The sequence below is a fragment of the Podarcis cretensis genome (assembly GCF_951804945.1).
Source record: "Podarcis cretensis genome assembly, chromosome: 1".
NCBI classification, from domain to species: Eukaryota; Metazoa; Chordata; class Lepidosauria; order Squamata; family Lacertidae; genus Podarcis; species Podarcis cretensis.
The window spans coordinates 98630342-98646035 of NC_137170.1; the positions used below are offsets into that span (position 1 = coordinate 98630342).

The 15694-nt window shown below is 39.3% G+C and overlaps 1 protein-coding gene across 12 annotated transcripts in view; it reads right to left on the minus strand.

Annotated features, from left to right (window-relative positions):
• The window catches only part of NCKAP5 (NCK associated protein 5), a 632725-nt gene that overhangs the window by 188622 nt on the left and 428409 nt on the right, over positions 1–15694 (minus strand). For all 12 annotated transcript variants that reach the window (XM_079992729.1, XM_079992727.1, XM_079992728.1 and 9 more), the window contains 2 exons: positions 14999–15089; positions 590–739 (listed from right to left, as the gene is read on the minus strand). In XM_079992729.1, coding sequence (XP_079848855.1) covers positions 590–739; positions 14999–15089 — 241 coding nt within the window. The remainder of the gene's footprint in view (positions 1–589; positions 740–14998; positions 15090–15694) is intronic.

Here is a 15694-nt window from a genome sequence, read left to right on the forward strand (position 1 = left end):
CCAGGCTCATGCAATCAGAGAAGGCGCTTCGGAGCCAGACAGTCAATAGCCTGGTTAACTCCGCATTCCAGCAGAGAAACTTAAGCCCTCTGGTTGATAGATGCTTTTACTACTCCAGTCAGTTGCAGCAGCATTGGTAGCAGTTAAGGAGTATAATTCCTAGATCTGGGTGCATCAGGAGTTTGCTGGGGCCCTCACTCCTTGCACTAAGAAGACGGGAAGGTAGGGAGGATACAATGGAGCCCCTTTGTGATTTTTGCCCTAAAATGAACACCTGAAACTAAATCGTAGACTTAGACTTCTGTATTGGAGTCTCTGTGGGTCTGAGCTAGTTTCAAGCTTGAAACAAGTTAAATTTATTTATGAAGTTTCTTTTTAAGGATATATGATCCTTGACATTAGAGAGAAATCATTTCAGTGGTTCCAATGCAGAGCATTTCACTCATCCTGGTTTAATGAATCGTGATCAAAAAATACTTTGTACCAATTGCTTAGGTGAACTGAGAAAGTTAAGATTTATACTGCTCTACGATTCAGTACCAATAAAAGTGAAAACCCCCCTTATGCAAAAACTTCCTTTTTATCCTACCTCCAGAGCCTTCAGCCGTTCCAGCAATAATTTTGTCTTTTCCTTTTCCTCTTCAGCGCTGCTGTTTTCATCCCTTGAATCTTTATCTACTGACATGCAAATGTCTTCCACCGCTGTTTTAGGACTCTTGCTCTCGTGAGTAAAGGTTTCCTAAAAGATCAATGTATTTTTTCATCAGTAAAATGGTAAAAACAATACATAGAAAAAGCAATGTAATCATAATATCACACATACACACATTGTAGGCATCTTTCGAAGCTTTGTGGAAGTGTGACACCTAATATACATTGAATAACATCCTGCATATATTTAAATATATACACAGTGTATACCCTGCAATGAGACATTGCGTTTTCCTGAATTATCATTTAAAATGACAGTACTCATTGTCCATTGTTTCTTTCCTTTCCAGAGCTTTCTATTACAACCACCACAACCAAAAACAACGGCCCTTTGTCATCTCGTCTTCTCTCCAATGTAGTATTCAGAAACACAAAATAGAAGCTATCATCATCAAGATATGAATTCCTCTCTCACCCCACTGTACAACCATAGCTGCCAGTTGCAGGAATAAAGAAACTCACAATGTGAAAAGAAAACATTACACATTTATAATTCCTAAGGTCAAAGGTTATGTTCTAATCTTGCAGTTAGCCCATGAATGCATCGTGTTTTTTGCTTTGCAAAGTAGCCAATGTGTTCTTTACCTCCCCACAATTGAATTAAGACCTTGCTCATGCTCGAGTTAGGTGGAAAATTTGCTTGGCTCACATTTTAATGTGAATCTACTGAATTCACACTTTCTGAACCAATGTGCAAACCAAAACATGGTTACCCTTTGAAAATTAATACTTCTCATAATTCTGTGATACAGTTTTCTAGTTAAAATATGATTGCTTACAAAAATACACTTTTGGCTGAAGAGCAGGGTACAAATGCTCTAAATAAATAAATAAATAAATATTTTTCAGATGCGAGTGCTGTAAACAACTGTGCCCACCCACTGGCTACAGTCTCTTTGATCACATGGAGGCTTCTGCTTGTGGTAAATAGACAGGCAATTTTCGCTGATTCTTCTCCTCTACAGTCCTCTATACACCCCACAAGAAAAAAATCAGTTGAGGATTGGTGGAGTGGACTCTTTCAAATAGCATGGAAGGAGCTGCAGAGAAAAGGGGGAATCAGCTAAATCACTTTCTGATCCTTGAAGCCTCAACTGGATTAAAGAGCCTTCTGTCAGCAAAGGAACATAACTGGATACAGCCCAGTGTATTTAGGTTTCTAACTCCTTTTGTATTATGATAGGTATTTCTGTTAGTTAAACCCTGTCATACAGATGCCTCCCATGTTTAGCCTATATACTGTGTTTCCTCCCAGAGGTACCAGCAGAGATATTAATAATTCCTATTCACAAAATATTTGTATATGCTTCGAGCCATACCAGCTTTGGAGTCAAATATTGGGGGAGGGGGGGAGTGTTCAAAATTCTCAGAATCATATATATCCAGATATCTTTTGCGCATGGTTAGAGTGCTGGGCTAGGACAGTAGTTCTCTTTTCTTTTCCTCTGGGCCACACTTTCAGAATAAAAAATTGCTCATACCATACCAAATTTTTTATTGGTAAGAAATATATTGGAAACAAAAAGAAACAACAACTAGCAGTGCTTGATTTATAACACAGAACACAGCTACTTTATAATATGGTTGTGGGACATCCCAAAACTATAAAACAATGAAGTTACATAAGAATATGAATCATTCTCAAAATGTAATTATAAACGAGTCTGTTACATATGAGCCTTAAGTATCTATACAAGCTCAATGAGTTTGATTGCCATTGAATCTTCCCAGCACACTTCCCATTTCTGCCTGCTACACCAGTGTGGTGCACCACACCCTTTGAGAACCACAGGGCTAGGATCTGGAAGACCAGGGTTCAAATCCCCGATCAGCCAGGAAGCTCACCTGGGTGACTGTGGGCCAGTCACTATCTCTCAACCTAACCTACCTCACAAAATTGTTGCAAGGATAAAATGGAGAGGTGGGGGGTTGTGTAAACCCCCTTGATCTCCTTGGAAGAAAGATGAGATATGAATGTAATAATAACTATAATAAATAAACAACAATCCACTCTAGAAGCTGCATTATGCACAAATGCTGATCTATACATAAACACTTTCATTGTGCGATCAAAACAGTCATAGTATTCCGAAATACTCTCAGGCCTCTTACTTTTGATCATGAAAATGTTTGGAACACCACATGTCCAGCTCTTCTTACCCTTGCATCTTTTCCCCATCCCTCCCCTTCCACTAGCTTCCTTTGCTGTTCCTTTCTGTTGTGCAAGTTCTCGTCTACACATGCACTGAACAAGATTACAGAATGGATTGTTGAGGGGCACACAGAAATGTTATTTTCCACCTGCGAGACCAAGGTGGTGCAGTCTACCACCCCAGGATTCTGCCCCATGTGTTTACCCAGAATAGCTGTCATCTCCCTGGATAAGGGCTTGCCTTTTTTGCTTATATGACCAAATGCCACGTACACTGGTAATTACATGGTATTACCATGCTTTTCAAACTACCAAATCTCCAAAAGGATATTGTTATTCAGCACACAAACAAAGCTGTTAAGGAAGAAAACAACATGACTAAACATAGCTGCATGTTACTCTGAATTGGAGCTAATAATTGAAACTTGTCTGACAATCCATTTACTGTAAAGCAATTAAAATAAGCACATTCATTCAGGCATACATTAAAAAATAATAATCAAACAACAGTTCATAGTAAGTGCCATTCAAACACTGACCACACTTTTTAGGTACAAGATAGAAAGCCAAAATGAATAAATGCTAGTGTCAGGCAAAAGTTCTCACAAAGACATTTCACTGAATTCATATGTTTTTCAAATGATGGCATATACCATGACCCCAGAATTTTGCCAGAGAGTTGGGATAAAAGAGACTTATTTTCAAAGTGCATGGCAGATACGTATGACTTATAGTTTTATAGAAAGCAATCCTCAGACAAAGTATAATAAATAAATAAATACTTCTAGGCCTTTTTTTTTTTTGGCACGTAGCCCAAGTTAGCAGAGTTGAAAATTGGCACTGAATGTCAACTAAATAAGAAATACATTGGGGGCGCATATGGCACAAAAGTAATACTAGAAAAAGTTGATGCTGAACAATTTTATAGAAAACAAACAGAACAGAATGAAATAACAAATAAAAAAGGGACACAGGTGAGCTGTGAGCTTTCAATGCCAATCACTTTTCTCAACAAATCAATAGAAGATGTGCAACTGTGTTCAATACACGTATGTGCAGATTAATTGCAATTTGCCAGTACCATCATTACCACAATAGAGGTCTGTGGCCTGACCAGGATATTCATTTTTCAAATTAAATCTGCAGTTGTACTAAAACAACTAGTCTCATTTCTAATAAAATATGAATAGTATCAGGCTATAAGAGTACTGGTTAACTACTAATGGCTTTAAAAAGACATATAATATGTGTGACATTGCTACTAGATTTCTCTGCAGCAGGATGAAGTTTCCATGGGGATAAATTTTGTAGGAGAACATATTGTCCACCTGCATATAACTGGTCTCTCTGACACAATCCTAATTAATAGGAGAGCCCATGGCCTTCACTGTGACATGTACTTCTGGCTCATCAATTAAAGACAAAACCATCTCAATGCACTGAAGACTATAACACATGGTGTAATGTAGTTTTTGATTTGACTTATGGCACACTTAGTAAAAAGGATTGGTCACCACTGAATTATTCTGATTATTAGCATTTGAATGTCAATCAAATAATAGACACTTAGTGTCAGCCTTTCATCTTAACCAAAGACAGCTTCTGAGACAGTTAATGTCATACTATTTAAGATGCTACACTAGTCAATGCCACTTAATCATGGCCATCTTGAAAATTTCCTCTTTAACATATTTGACAGGATTGTTACATTTAGAGTAATTGGAACTGTAATTCTGCCCCAACCTTCTGTTGTTTTAGAAGTCCATGCCATTCTTAAGTCATATGGATAATCTACCATGCAGACCAAAGAAACAAAACAAAAAAGCAAAAGCAAACGTATTTATCAAAACAGGCCAAGGCCAAGTCATAAATTGTAAATTAGTGTAAAGCTCCAAGTTACTGTTAAATTCTGAAATGTCATTATTTCAGGCCCAAATTGAAATAGTTCAGGGATTTCTTTTGACTGTTATAAACTCCAGAGCACTGACTTTCCTCCACCTAAGCCACATATTATTTGGTCCTTTAATACTAAATTATAACATTATGATATTCCCATTTTCTGAAGAAAAGGATAATCACATTGAAAGGGGGGTATCACTCTTTCATTACAACGAGGGATATAGTTCTATGAACAACCTAATTTTGTAGTTCTCATTGGTGTTCATTTGCAGTCACTATTTATTTACAAGATTTACATGCCAATCTTTTAGAGTATAATAGCCGCTTTCAAAGCAGCAAACAGAAATTCATAAAAAATACAATAATCACCATTAACACAATCATTAAAACCGTCTTACACCCCCTTAAAACTGAGCAGCAGCACTTAATTATACCAACTGCACTTAATAAAAAAAAGCACAATAAAATAGAAAGGTTTAAAGTTTTTTTCTTTGTGAAATATCCTCTGCTGATAGCGTGAACAAAGATGAGGAAAGGGATAAGAGCTTTAGGAAGAAACTAGATCAGGAATGGAAGTTTGTTACCGCATCACTGAATCTTTTGAGCACCTGTAAGGGGCAACCTATTCCTGACAGACAACTGTGCAATGCATTTTCTGTATGTCTATTTTCAACTCTGCACAGATTTGCACATTTTAAAAGCTTGCCCTTCTTTATTAACTTACAACGCTTCATTATTCAGTACCAGATGGCTACAATTTGTACCGTCCCTTTTCTATCACGGTGGAGGAGCAAGCAGTTTATATCAAAAACTGAAAAGGTTTTCGGGTGGGGGTGACGATGCAATTGAATCAAGGCTATTTTAAAGGCCACTGCCAGCTGGTATCTAAATAGCTAAAAAGGACAAGAAGCATGTTTATTCTCTTCCACTGTGCGCTATCTTTTTATAAGGCCTACATGCTACTGTGTCTTAGTCCTAACCCTGTTAGCTGCTCAGCATCCACACACTTCCAATGCAGCTTAGCTTGAAGTGCCATAGTTTTATACCAAACTGGACCATTGGTCCACCTAGCTTAGACTTGCCTGTACTGAATGGCAGTCACTTTCCAAGGTTTCAAGCTGGAGTCCTTTGCAGCTCTACCTTGAAACGCCAGGGATTTATCTTTTGCATATGCTCTACCACTGAGCAGCGTTCTTTCTCTAAGATCTTCACTCTTTCTGAACTTTTGAGCTAGGGTTGGTGGTGCACTGTCGTCAATGGATCATGCATACGCCTGACTCCTAACTTTCTCCTTTTCATAAAAGGGTTGAATCCCATCAGCAGTTGCTGGGGTGGGGGAGTCTGAGGGATTGGTGATCAAAAGGACATAACGATCTGAGATGATTAAGGAATGGCTGTGCCCGAGGAAAAACTAGTGGTGCATTCAGTAGCATCTTCAAAGGTGGGACTGTGGGGTGGATAATAGGGAAATTAAGAGGAGTTTAGGTCCAAAAATGATATATAAAAGAAAATAAAGTATATAGCCAAGGAAGCGAAGACAGATATGGGGAGAAAAAGAACTTAATGGTAAATGAAGAACATGTGAACAAAATACAAGGCAAAGGAATAATAAGGAATGAAAATAGGAGAGAAATGTAAGAAAAACAAAAGCATTGGAGTGAAGTATTGATTTTTAATAAGCAGCCTACGTAGGCATTGGGGTTATCAAGGGGAAAGAGTTTGCTGGGAGGCTGTAGCATGTTTCCACCTGGAGCCTGTTAATCTGATTGGATTTATCTGTTCTCCTCTTCAGATACTTTAAAGGCTTGGTGGGCTTTCTGGCATGAGCTATGCGGCTCTGTGGCTCTTTGCCTCAGCCTTGTTCCCCTGTTATGAGAAAGAGAGGCTGAGGCCGGTGCACTCCTCAGAAGGGACAGCAGAAATGAGTTATCTTAAGAATTCCACTTGGAGACAAGTCACCAAAGACAATCTGTATCTTTTGTGGAAGCTGTTGACCCACTCTCCAAAAGTAACATAGAAGTGATTTATTTCTCTTAGGGTGAAAAAGACTAAAAACTATGAAAGATCTTACTGGGATCATGCTGTTGCTCTGCATGAAGACACGCCTTTAAAGAGAGAATATGATGCTCAGCAGCTTTTTTCTGATACTTTGAATCACTATGAGCTTGCATTGAATTGTATAATTCAATGCAATTTGAGGAATTTCTTTTATTTACATGCTATTCTGTTTAAATATTATGTTGATTTACAGTGCTATTGCTGCTGTTGTGAGCTGCTTTGAGCTCAACATTTGTTGTTGGAAAAGTGGAAAAGAAGTAATAAAATCAAAATCAAATCACCAATCCTTTCAAAAGATCTTCTGAGGAATATATCTCTGTTATTGTCTCATAAAAGGTTCATGAGGTTAGACGGAGTGTAGGGAGAAGAAATAATAAGAGCATATTCAAAAATCATGCTGTGGGAAAGTGGGGAGCGAAGACGAAACCCCAAAGCTGAAATACAACACAAAGTTCTTAGTAGCAAGCAAAGCCAGCAGACTGTCTGGTATTGTACCCCTGCGTGGAAAGCATGGGACTTCATTTTCTATGAAGGCTTACTCTATAGTTAGCTTTCTCTCTCATAGGATCCTGCCTATGATTTATTTGGTGGGTAGATGAGGAATGCATGAGATGAGTTGCCAGTATGTCTGTAATAATCATGCTATTTCATTGTGAGGAATTCTCATATTGCTGTAAAGACAAAGCCCACATAGGTAATGTAGGGGACTGTCTTAGCCAGTGTGGTGTAGTGGTTAAGAGCAGTGGGCTCGTAATCTGGTGAACTGGGTTTGATTTCCTCCTGCTCCACATGCAGCTGCTGGGTGACCTTGGGCTAGTCACACTTCTCTGAAATCTCTCAGCCTCACTCACTTCACAGAGTGTTTGTTGTGAGGGAGGAAGGGAAAAGGAGATTGTTAGCCGCTTTGAGACTCCTTGGGGTAGTGATAAAGCAGGATATCAAATCCAAAGTCTTCTTCTTCTTACACTGAAATGTTGGCCCATCTAGCTCAACACTGCCTACATCAGAGGTGAGTAACTGGGTAACAAATGGAGCCCTCTTGATCTAAGGAAGGCTCCTAGGCCACATCTTCCCTGGCAACACCCCTCTACCTAGGCTACCCCTCTCACTGGTCCTGCTCTGTGCCCTCATTTAGTGGATTTTCCGGGCTGTAATGTCCATTGAACTGTGCTAATATCTCTTACTTGCCTGGGTGGATGCACATGTATAGAAACCTCTGTTTTGTGACTAGAATGTAAGATACTAAACAAAACCAAGAGCCACAGTTCTTGCACAATCCACATTTTGCCTTGGACCCCTGCCCACCAATGGCATGTGGCCATCTGAAGGCTGCCCATGGAGGAATATGGCCCACAGGTTGAAAAATGTTCCCCAAACTTGGCAGACAATGACTGGCAGTGGCTTTCAGATTTTTAGAGAGCAGTCTTTCCCAACTCTGCCAAGAGATGGAGAGGTGTGAATCAGCTCTACCCATGCAGCTATAGCTATTCCCCTGATACACCTGGAGGCTTTAGCAGTTTGCTACTAATTCTCAAGTCTTATTTTATTCTCAGAATCATCTGTTTTGTTCCAAAGGTCTTATTGTCCTTAGGCATTGCTTAGATTAGTTTGTTATGGCCTTGTACAGATTTTTCAACCTGAGATATTCTGATATGCCTCCTGAATTTTTAGCATGTGGACTTTTAATCTCCCTTCTTACCTATTCCATATCAGGAACACTTGAAGTGAAGAAGTACATTTTATGCACTCCAATCTAAGCTATGCATTGGAATCTCTGGTGAATTTCAGGGTTGTCTTCAGTTCAGTTCTTTGCAGAGTATATGATGAGGAGGTTTCTGCACCCTCCATGTTTCTATTTTCTGAGTGAACTTAAAATTGTAACCTTTTCTCCTTATTAAAGGAAAACCTTTCAGACTGCTAACGCTATTATCCAGGGCTAAATAGTATGTTGTTATTAAAATGCTAAACTAGTTATGAGCACTAGCTAACTTGGAAAGAAAAGCAGAATTCACAGTATAAAAGTATTGATTTTACTTACCTATTCTGAAACCTGCATGTGGACACCACTGACTTCCTTTCACTATTATTATTACTATTCCCTTCACATTCTTATGGCAACAGAGCAGAACACAATATGTGTTTGCTTTAGACAACCTATCACAGATGCAAGAATAATGTTTTCTTGTATAGCTAACTGTTTTTGCTCAACACAAGCTGCTGAAAATTTGAAGCAAAAGAAAAGGATTTAGATAAATCAGAAGGTTTGAGAGAAACAGTCTAAATTGTTCACAGTTTAACATTACTGCTGTCAGGCAAGAACACATAAAACTCCTCTTTTTCATCTCTGCATTTGACTTACAAAGTATACACAGAGTGAGCAGTAAAATCTCCTAGATTAAACGCCTGTGATGGATAAGAGAACAAAGTGTTTTTTTTATGTCTCTAATATGAACCTACAACCAGTGGCATATCAATCTAAATCTACTTCACATTAGTCTTCACTCAAACCACTTCTAAATATTGCAGGGTATCATCCTTATTGAACAGCTCTGCAGAGCTACATTAATAAATTTTCTGACGATGCTTTTATTGCCTCTTCCATCCATCAGCAACATTTATTTCTGTTGAAAAACATTCAGTCCTAAGAGGTACTTTGACTAAAAGGAAGCAACAGAGTAAAATGAAATATTTAGAAAAGTTCAATACTAATGTTAATTAAATCTGTTAAACAGGGAACAGCTCTTATTAATGCTGATAGTGAAAAACACTTCTCTAGATCACCCCTTCAAATGCAGCTATAATGAGCATTTACATGACCAATGGCCCCAGGAACAGTCTGTTTCCTAGTGCTGTCCTTTTTTCTGCAGGAGATAATTACTCACATCAATGGAAGTACCATCATTGTATTTTGTGCTTATGTAATTAGCAAAGAACTATTAAGACAACATGAAAACAGAAACAAAACAAAACACAATGGCCACCTAAATGAAGGCTCAAGCATGAGAGCATCATGTGTGCCATCAATAGCAGCAGTGATGAGGCCTGGTGCATGTCAGTGAATGATCACTAAGAGGAGGCATTCTGCAATGGAGTCAAAGCATTGTTTATCTGTAAGAAGACTTCAGAAGGAAGAAAACTACAGACAAAGCAACCTGGTAGGTCAACTGTGCTTTTTTTCTTCTAGAAGTTTGGTTCTCTAGTTTTGACTTCTTTCATTCAGCACAAAGTTTGGATTCCAATTTTATGCCAGTGCCATAACTCGTCATTTCTACTTTCAGGGCCGACTCTGCTCTGTTCCCTAAGCCAAACTCCTCTCTTCTGGAAAGACAGCCTGTTTGTGGGAGATTCTGAAAGCCTGAGCATAAAATAATCTTCTTCTATTCTTCATCTACCATCCTGAGAACAGGCCTAGTAATTACACTGTGTTTGCTTTCTTTCTATTTCTTACCACCATCAGCAACAAGTCAGAATAGTAGGTGGGAAACCTGAGCAAGATGTGCAACATTTTGGTGTTGCCTTTTCTGCTTCTGTTCACAAGAAGCAGAAAGAAGCAGGTTCTCCCAGGCTGATTAAGGAATCTATGGCCTTTTAAACTGGGGTCGGGAAGGGCGCTGGTTGGTTCTTTTCGTTACTATGTTGTGCATTTTTGGGTTTTTTTATCATGTAAACTGCCCTATGATCCTCAGGTGAAGAACACTATTGATATTTAATAAATAAATAATTTCCTAACAATACTACTTACAGCCTCATTCACTTCCTAGTTACATACATTCTCCTTGCATATTTATGTGAAAAGATAAAACTATTTTTTTATCTTCTATCCAACACCAGTCCTGATGCTTAAAATCAACTATAAATATGAAGCAGAGAGGTGCCAAATGAACAGCTTTTGTTTCCATGTGTTTTGCATATTAAATGTGAATATTTATTTAATTCAAAACTGAAAGCAAGCTCATTTACCTTTTTAAGCTTTAATTTTCACTTGAAGCTGCCTCATTTTTAATCAGAAAATTTTGCATACTGCATCAAACCTCTGCAAGCAGAGCCACTTTTCAAGTTCATAATGGAACATCAAAGACCCTGCCATGAATATATTTGCACAGACACCAATGAAGGTACCCTTTTTTCTATTCTGAGAGGTGTGAAATAATATTGTCTTTCTTTTCAAGATAGGGAAATAAGTTACAAAGAGGCAGAAATTGTATGGCTTGTCCAAGATCACAGGGGAGATATGCACTGGAACAAGGAATTGTTTGCACCAGAAAGAGCTTTGAAATGAAGTTGAAAACTATAGTTATGAAATCATAAGCAGTAGGTGCTAGGGGCGGGGGAGGAAACTAATGCTCAGTTGCTGCTCCCTCTATAGCTTTAGCTTTGCCTGAGAAGAATACTTCAGCAAAAGCACCTGATGTGCTGTCAAACATTTTCAGAAGCAAAACTTTAATTCCAGTTTTCAAAGCTTAGCTTCTATACTTAGTGGCCTAGTTAAGCTTAACTATGGTTTAAAAATGAATGCACAACTTACTGGTGCAGCAAGCTAAAATCACAACCACTATGCTCCTCCCTTGCTTCCCCCGCACTGCCAGAACCTAAGCCATTACCTGAATCTGAACCTGGACACCTGTGTTGCTTTTCTCCTAAGAACCATGAGCTGTTACTAACATTTGTTATTTGCTTAACACTTCTGGTTCCTTTGGTGGAAACAAATCCATGCCCATTTTCAGATATGAAGTTAAGCCATGGAAGGAGTGGGGGAAGAATGAAGCAACCCTGATTTTAGTCCCGTGGACTAGCATGCTGCACATTCACCTTGAAACCATGGCTTGGCTCCTTGCAATGTGGCAGCGAAAGAAGCAGGGGAGAGTGATTTTAAGCCTCATGCACCATGCTGCATGCTCATCTATAAATGCTTAACTCTAACTTAAAGTGACAAATGGACTAGCCCAGTCTTAAGGAAAGAAGTAACATAGACTGCAAAAGACTATGTGCCACTGGCATGTTGCCACTGAGCAGTAGTTGTGAAGAGCCTATGTGTATATTATTGTCTTTACATGCAGCAGATGCACTGGTGCTTTGCCTTCAGGAACCCATTGAGGTCAGTGACATCTGCAACAGGCCCAGCACTGGAAGACACATCATCTTATCTTGACTCACCTGGTAATTAGGGATCCACATTCCACTCCATCCTTGACCACAACTCAGGAACATTAGCCTACTAGGGGGGTATTTCAACCAAGTTTTACTCAGAGTAGACCTATAGAAGCCAATGGACCTAACTTAGTAATGCTCATTAATTTAATGTGTCTAATGTGAGCAACCCTTAGTTGAACACCACCCATAGTCCAGCTCATACCAAGTGCCAAGCTTGGACAATGCTAGATGAGCTCCACAAAACGTAATCAATATATAGAAAATGTACAACATGCTGTATTTAATCTCTCCATATTCAGGTAACTTTGCTCTTAGTTACAGTGCTATACAAAGTCAATCCAGGAGTAACTGAGTGTTATATTATTTGCACCCATGACTCAAAAATTAATGTATATGGCAAAAACGTAGTTTATAAACTTATGTAGTTACCACAAGCAAGTCCTCAAAACTTCCACAAAATGTAATCAATATATAGAAAATGTACAACATGCTGTATTTAATCTCTCCATATTCAGGTAACTTTGCTCTTAGTTACAGTGCTATACAAAGTCAATCCAGGAGTAACTGAGCGTTATATTATTTGTACCCATGACTCAAAAATTAATGTATATGGCAAAAGCGTAGTTTATAAACTTATGTAGTTACCACAAGCAAGTCCTCAAAACTTCCTATTTTTAAAGAAGAACTCTTGACAAGGCCTAACAGAACAATGATAACACATGCATGTTTCTGTGCACATCTGATTATTATTCCACTGACATGACTACCGTGCAACATTTAAAGTTCATTAGCAGCAATATTTATTCTGGAGTCAGGGATATATATATTGTAATAAGAACTCAGTTTTATGTATCCCAGAACAATAATTAGGTTTGAGAAGCAAAAAACAAATATGCAGCTGGTGGTCAATAGATCAAAAGTGTTTATTACAAAGAAGTACCTTTTATGACTACTCAAATACTAATTTGAACAGGCTGCACACAGTAAAACTAACTTAGCATGGTGTGAGGTAATATAGAATAGTTTCATCAGCTCTTGCTGAGAGCCATATTCAAAACGAACACCCTGCGTTTCCTCATTTCTTCCTATAAAACTTGATCAAAAACAAATTGGAAAACTGGTCATCATAATTTAACTTAGAGGTGCATTTTACTAATGTCCTTCATTATGGCGCTGATAAGAAACATTATGCAAATTCTAAAAGGCAGCACTGACATTTAATTAAAATGACAGTACAATCCTAGGATCCTGCAAACAACCTTCCAGGAGCTACAGAAGATAGCAGATCTCTTTCACTGTGAGCAGAGAGGGAGGTCCACCTTTGGCCAGCTCCTTATAACATCAACTGTTACTGTTGAAGGTAACAGAAATGATCTTGCTGTGAATAAGGAAATACATGCTGCTGAGGATGCTTAAGGGCTTTTGTAAAAAAAAATTAAAAAATGCCGTATGCCACCATGAACATGGTTTACTATGGAAAGGTGGCATACAAATAAATTATGATTATGATTATCGGCTGAAATATCCACCACTATTGATTCTCCACTGGTGTTATGATGAAGGGCAACAAGGGAGCATTCCAGGCTTTCTGCATACTTTCTTATCCATACTACTGCACATATGACTATTTATACATCCACTTGTGTGCACATGGCCCATATAAACACTTGCAAACTACACACTATCTATTTGCATATACATACATACTAGAACTAGTGTTTTCTACACATATGCACATATGCATAATCAACATGCTTAAGGTAAAGGTAAAGGGACCCCTGACCATTAGGTCCAGTCATGACCAACTCTGGGGTTGCGGCGTTCATCTCGTTTTATTGGCCGAGGGAGCTGGCATACAGATTCCGGGTCATGTGGCCAGCATGACTAAGCCGCTTCTGGCAAACCAGAGCAGCGCCATTTACCTTCCCGCCGGAGTGGTACCTATTTATCTACTTGCACTTTGACGTGCTTTCGAACTGCTAGGTTGGCAGGAGCAGGGACCGAGCAGCAGGAGCTCACCCCCTCACGGGGATTCAAACTGCCGACCTTCTGATCGGCAAGTCCTAGGTTCTGTGGTTTAACTCACAGCGCCACCCGTGTCTGAGTAATCAACATGCTTATTCATACCCATAAAATGCAAACCTGCTTTGGATGGTGGTGTACTATCTTTGAAACAGCAAGTCTGTAGTCTGGGAGTGCTACTGTTTGTTGCTAGAGGCCCAGGTGACTAGGAATACTTTCTGTCAGCTTCAGCTGGCAAGATAGCTGTCGCAGTTTCTGGACCAGGGTAGCCTGACCATTGTTGTCTATGCAGTGGTAACCTCCAAATCAGGATACTGCTTGTTCTGGTGAACAATTTGGCCACCAAATTTTGCACCAGCTGAAATTTCTGAACCATTTTCTGAAGCCGCCACATGTATAAATTACATGCATTTGCCGCAAGCCCCACATCCCCATGAGCATCTGCATGCATGCACTTCGCACACAGAGATATTAATAAACTTAAAATACATGTTCATGTGAAAGCGCTGAAGAGTTCTTCACAGCTACCTCCTGTCTTTGCCCAGCCATCACGTTAATTCCCCTCTGTCTCCATGCATACTTTCCCCATCTGTCTGCCTTCCTTTCCCTCTTTCTCTCTCTATTCTCCACATGTCAAAATTGCCTTTCCCTTTCCTTGTCATGCAGTCTCAAAAAAATCATGACTTCTGATAGCTCTGAGAAACAGCCTTTCGGAGAGGTAACAGTTCTAAGCGTCACTTTTAATCACCTCTTCCTCGGCTGTATTTTAATACACTTCTGTGGTTCCCATGGCCAACACCTTGCCTCTTTCTCACTTAGTACACACTTTGTGGCTAGTCTTCTTAAAGGGTACTTTCTGCCTCAAATATATTTTTGACAAACATCTGAAGAGGAAACTTTGTACCAAAGCCTAAATCATCTGCCTCCAACCATACACATTATATTATCCAATTATTATATCAGTTACCATAAGCGGACAATTGAGCTTACTGATATCAGTATTACCTGATAAGCTTTTATTACAGTAACAGGTTTTTCGCTGTTTGCCTCTGGTGATCCTTGACGTTGCAGTAGATTTCTCACCGTTTCTTCCATTCTGTGGACAAGGGGTGGGGGAGAAGGGATAGAATTTGTAATAAATAATCTCATTGTAGAGGGATCATTTAAAGTACTGTTTTTCAGTCGAAGGAAGAACATATTGTTTCATGTCTGTGAATATACATATGCAGGCACATATCATGCAAAATATGAAACAAATACAGCATTTTTCTTTATTTTTATCATCAATATGCTTCACCCCCTATCCAACAGTGGTGCCCACTAATGGAAAGCAGCTCCAGACCATTGGGAGATCCTCAAGAACCTGGTGGGAAGCAGCATGGGGCTACTCAGAGGCAAGGGAATAGTGTCAAAAAGTAACCATCCTCCCTTCTTCAAAAGCTCAATCATGAGTGCAAGGACACCAGACGGATTCCACCTGAAGTTATGAGCCGTGGGGTGTACAGTGGTACCTCGGGTTACATAAGCTTCAGGTTACATACACTTCAGGTTACAGACTCCACTAACCCAGAAATAGTACCTCAGGTTAAGAACTTTGCTTCAGGATGAGAACGGAAATCGTGCTCCAGCAGGGCGGCAGGCCCCATTAGCTAAAGTAGTGCTTCAGGTTAAGAACAGTTTCAGGTTAAGAATGGATCTCCG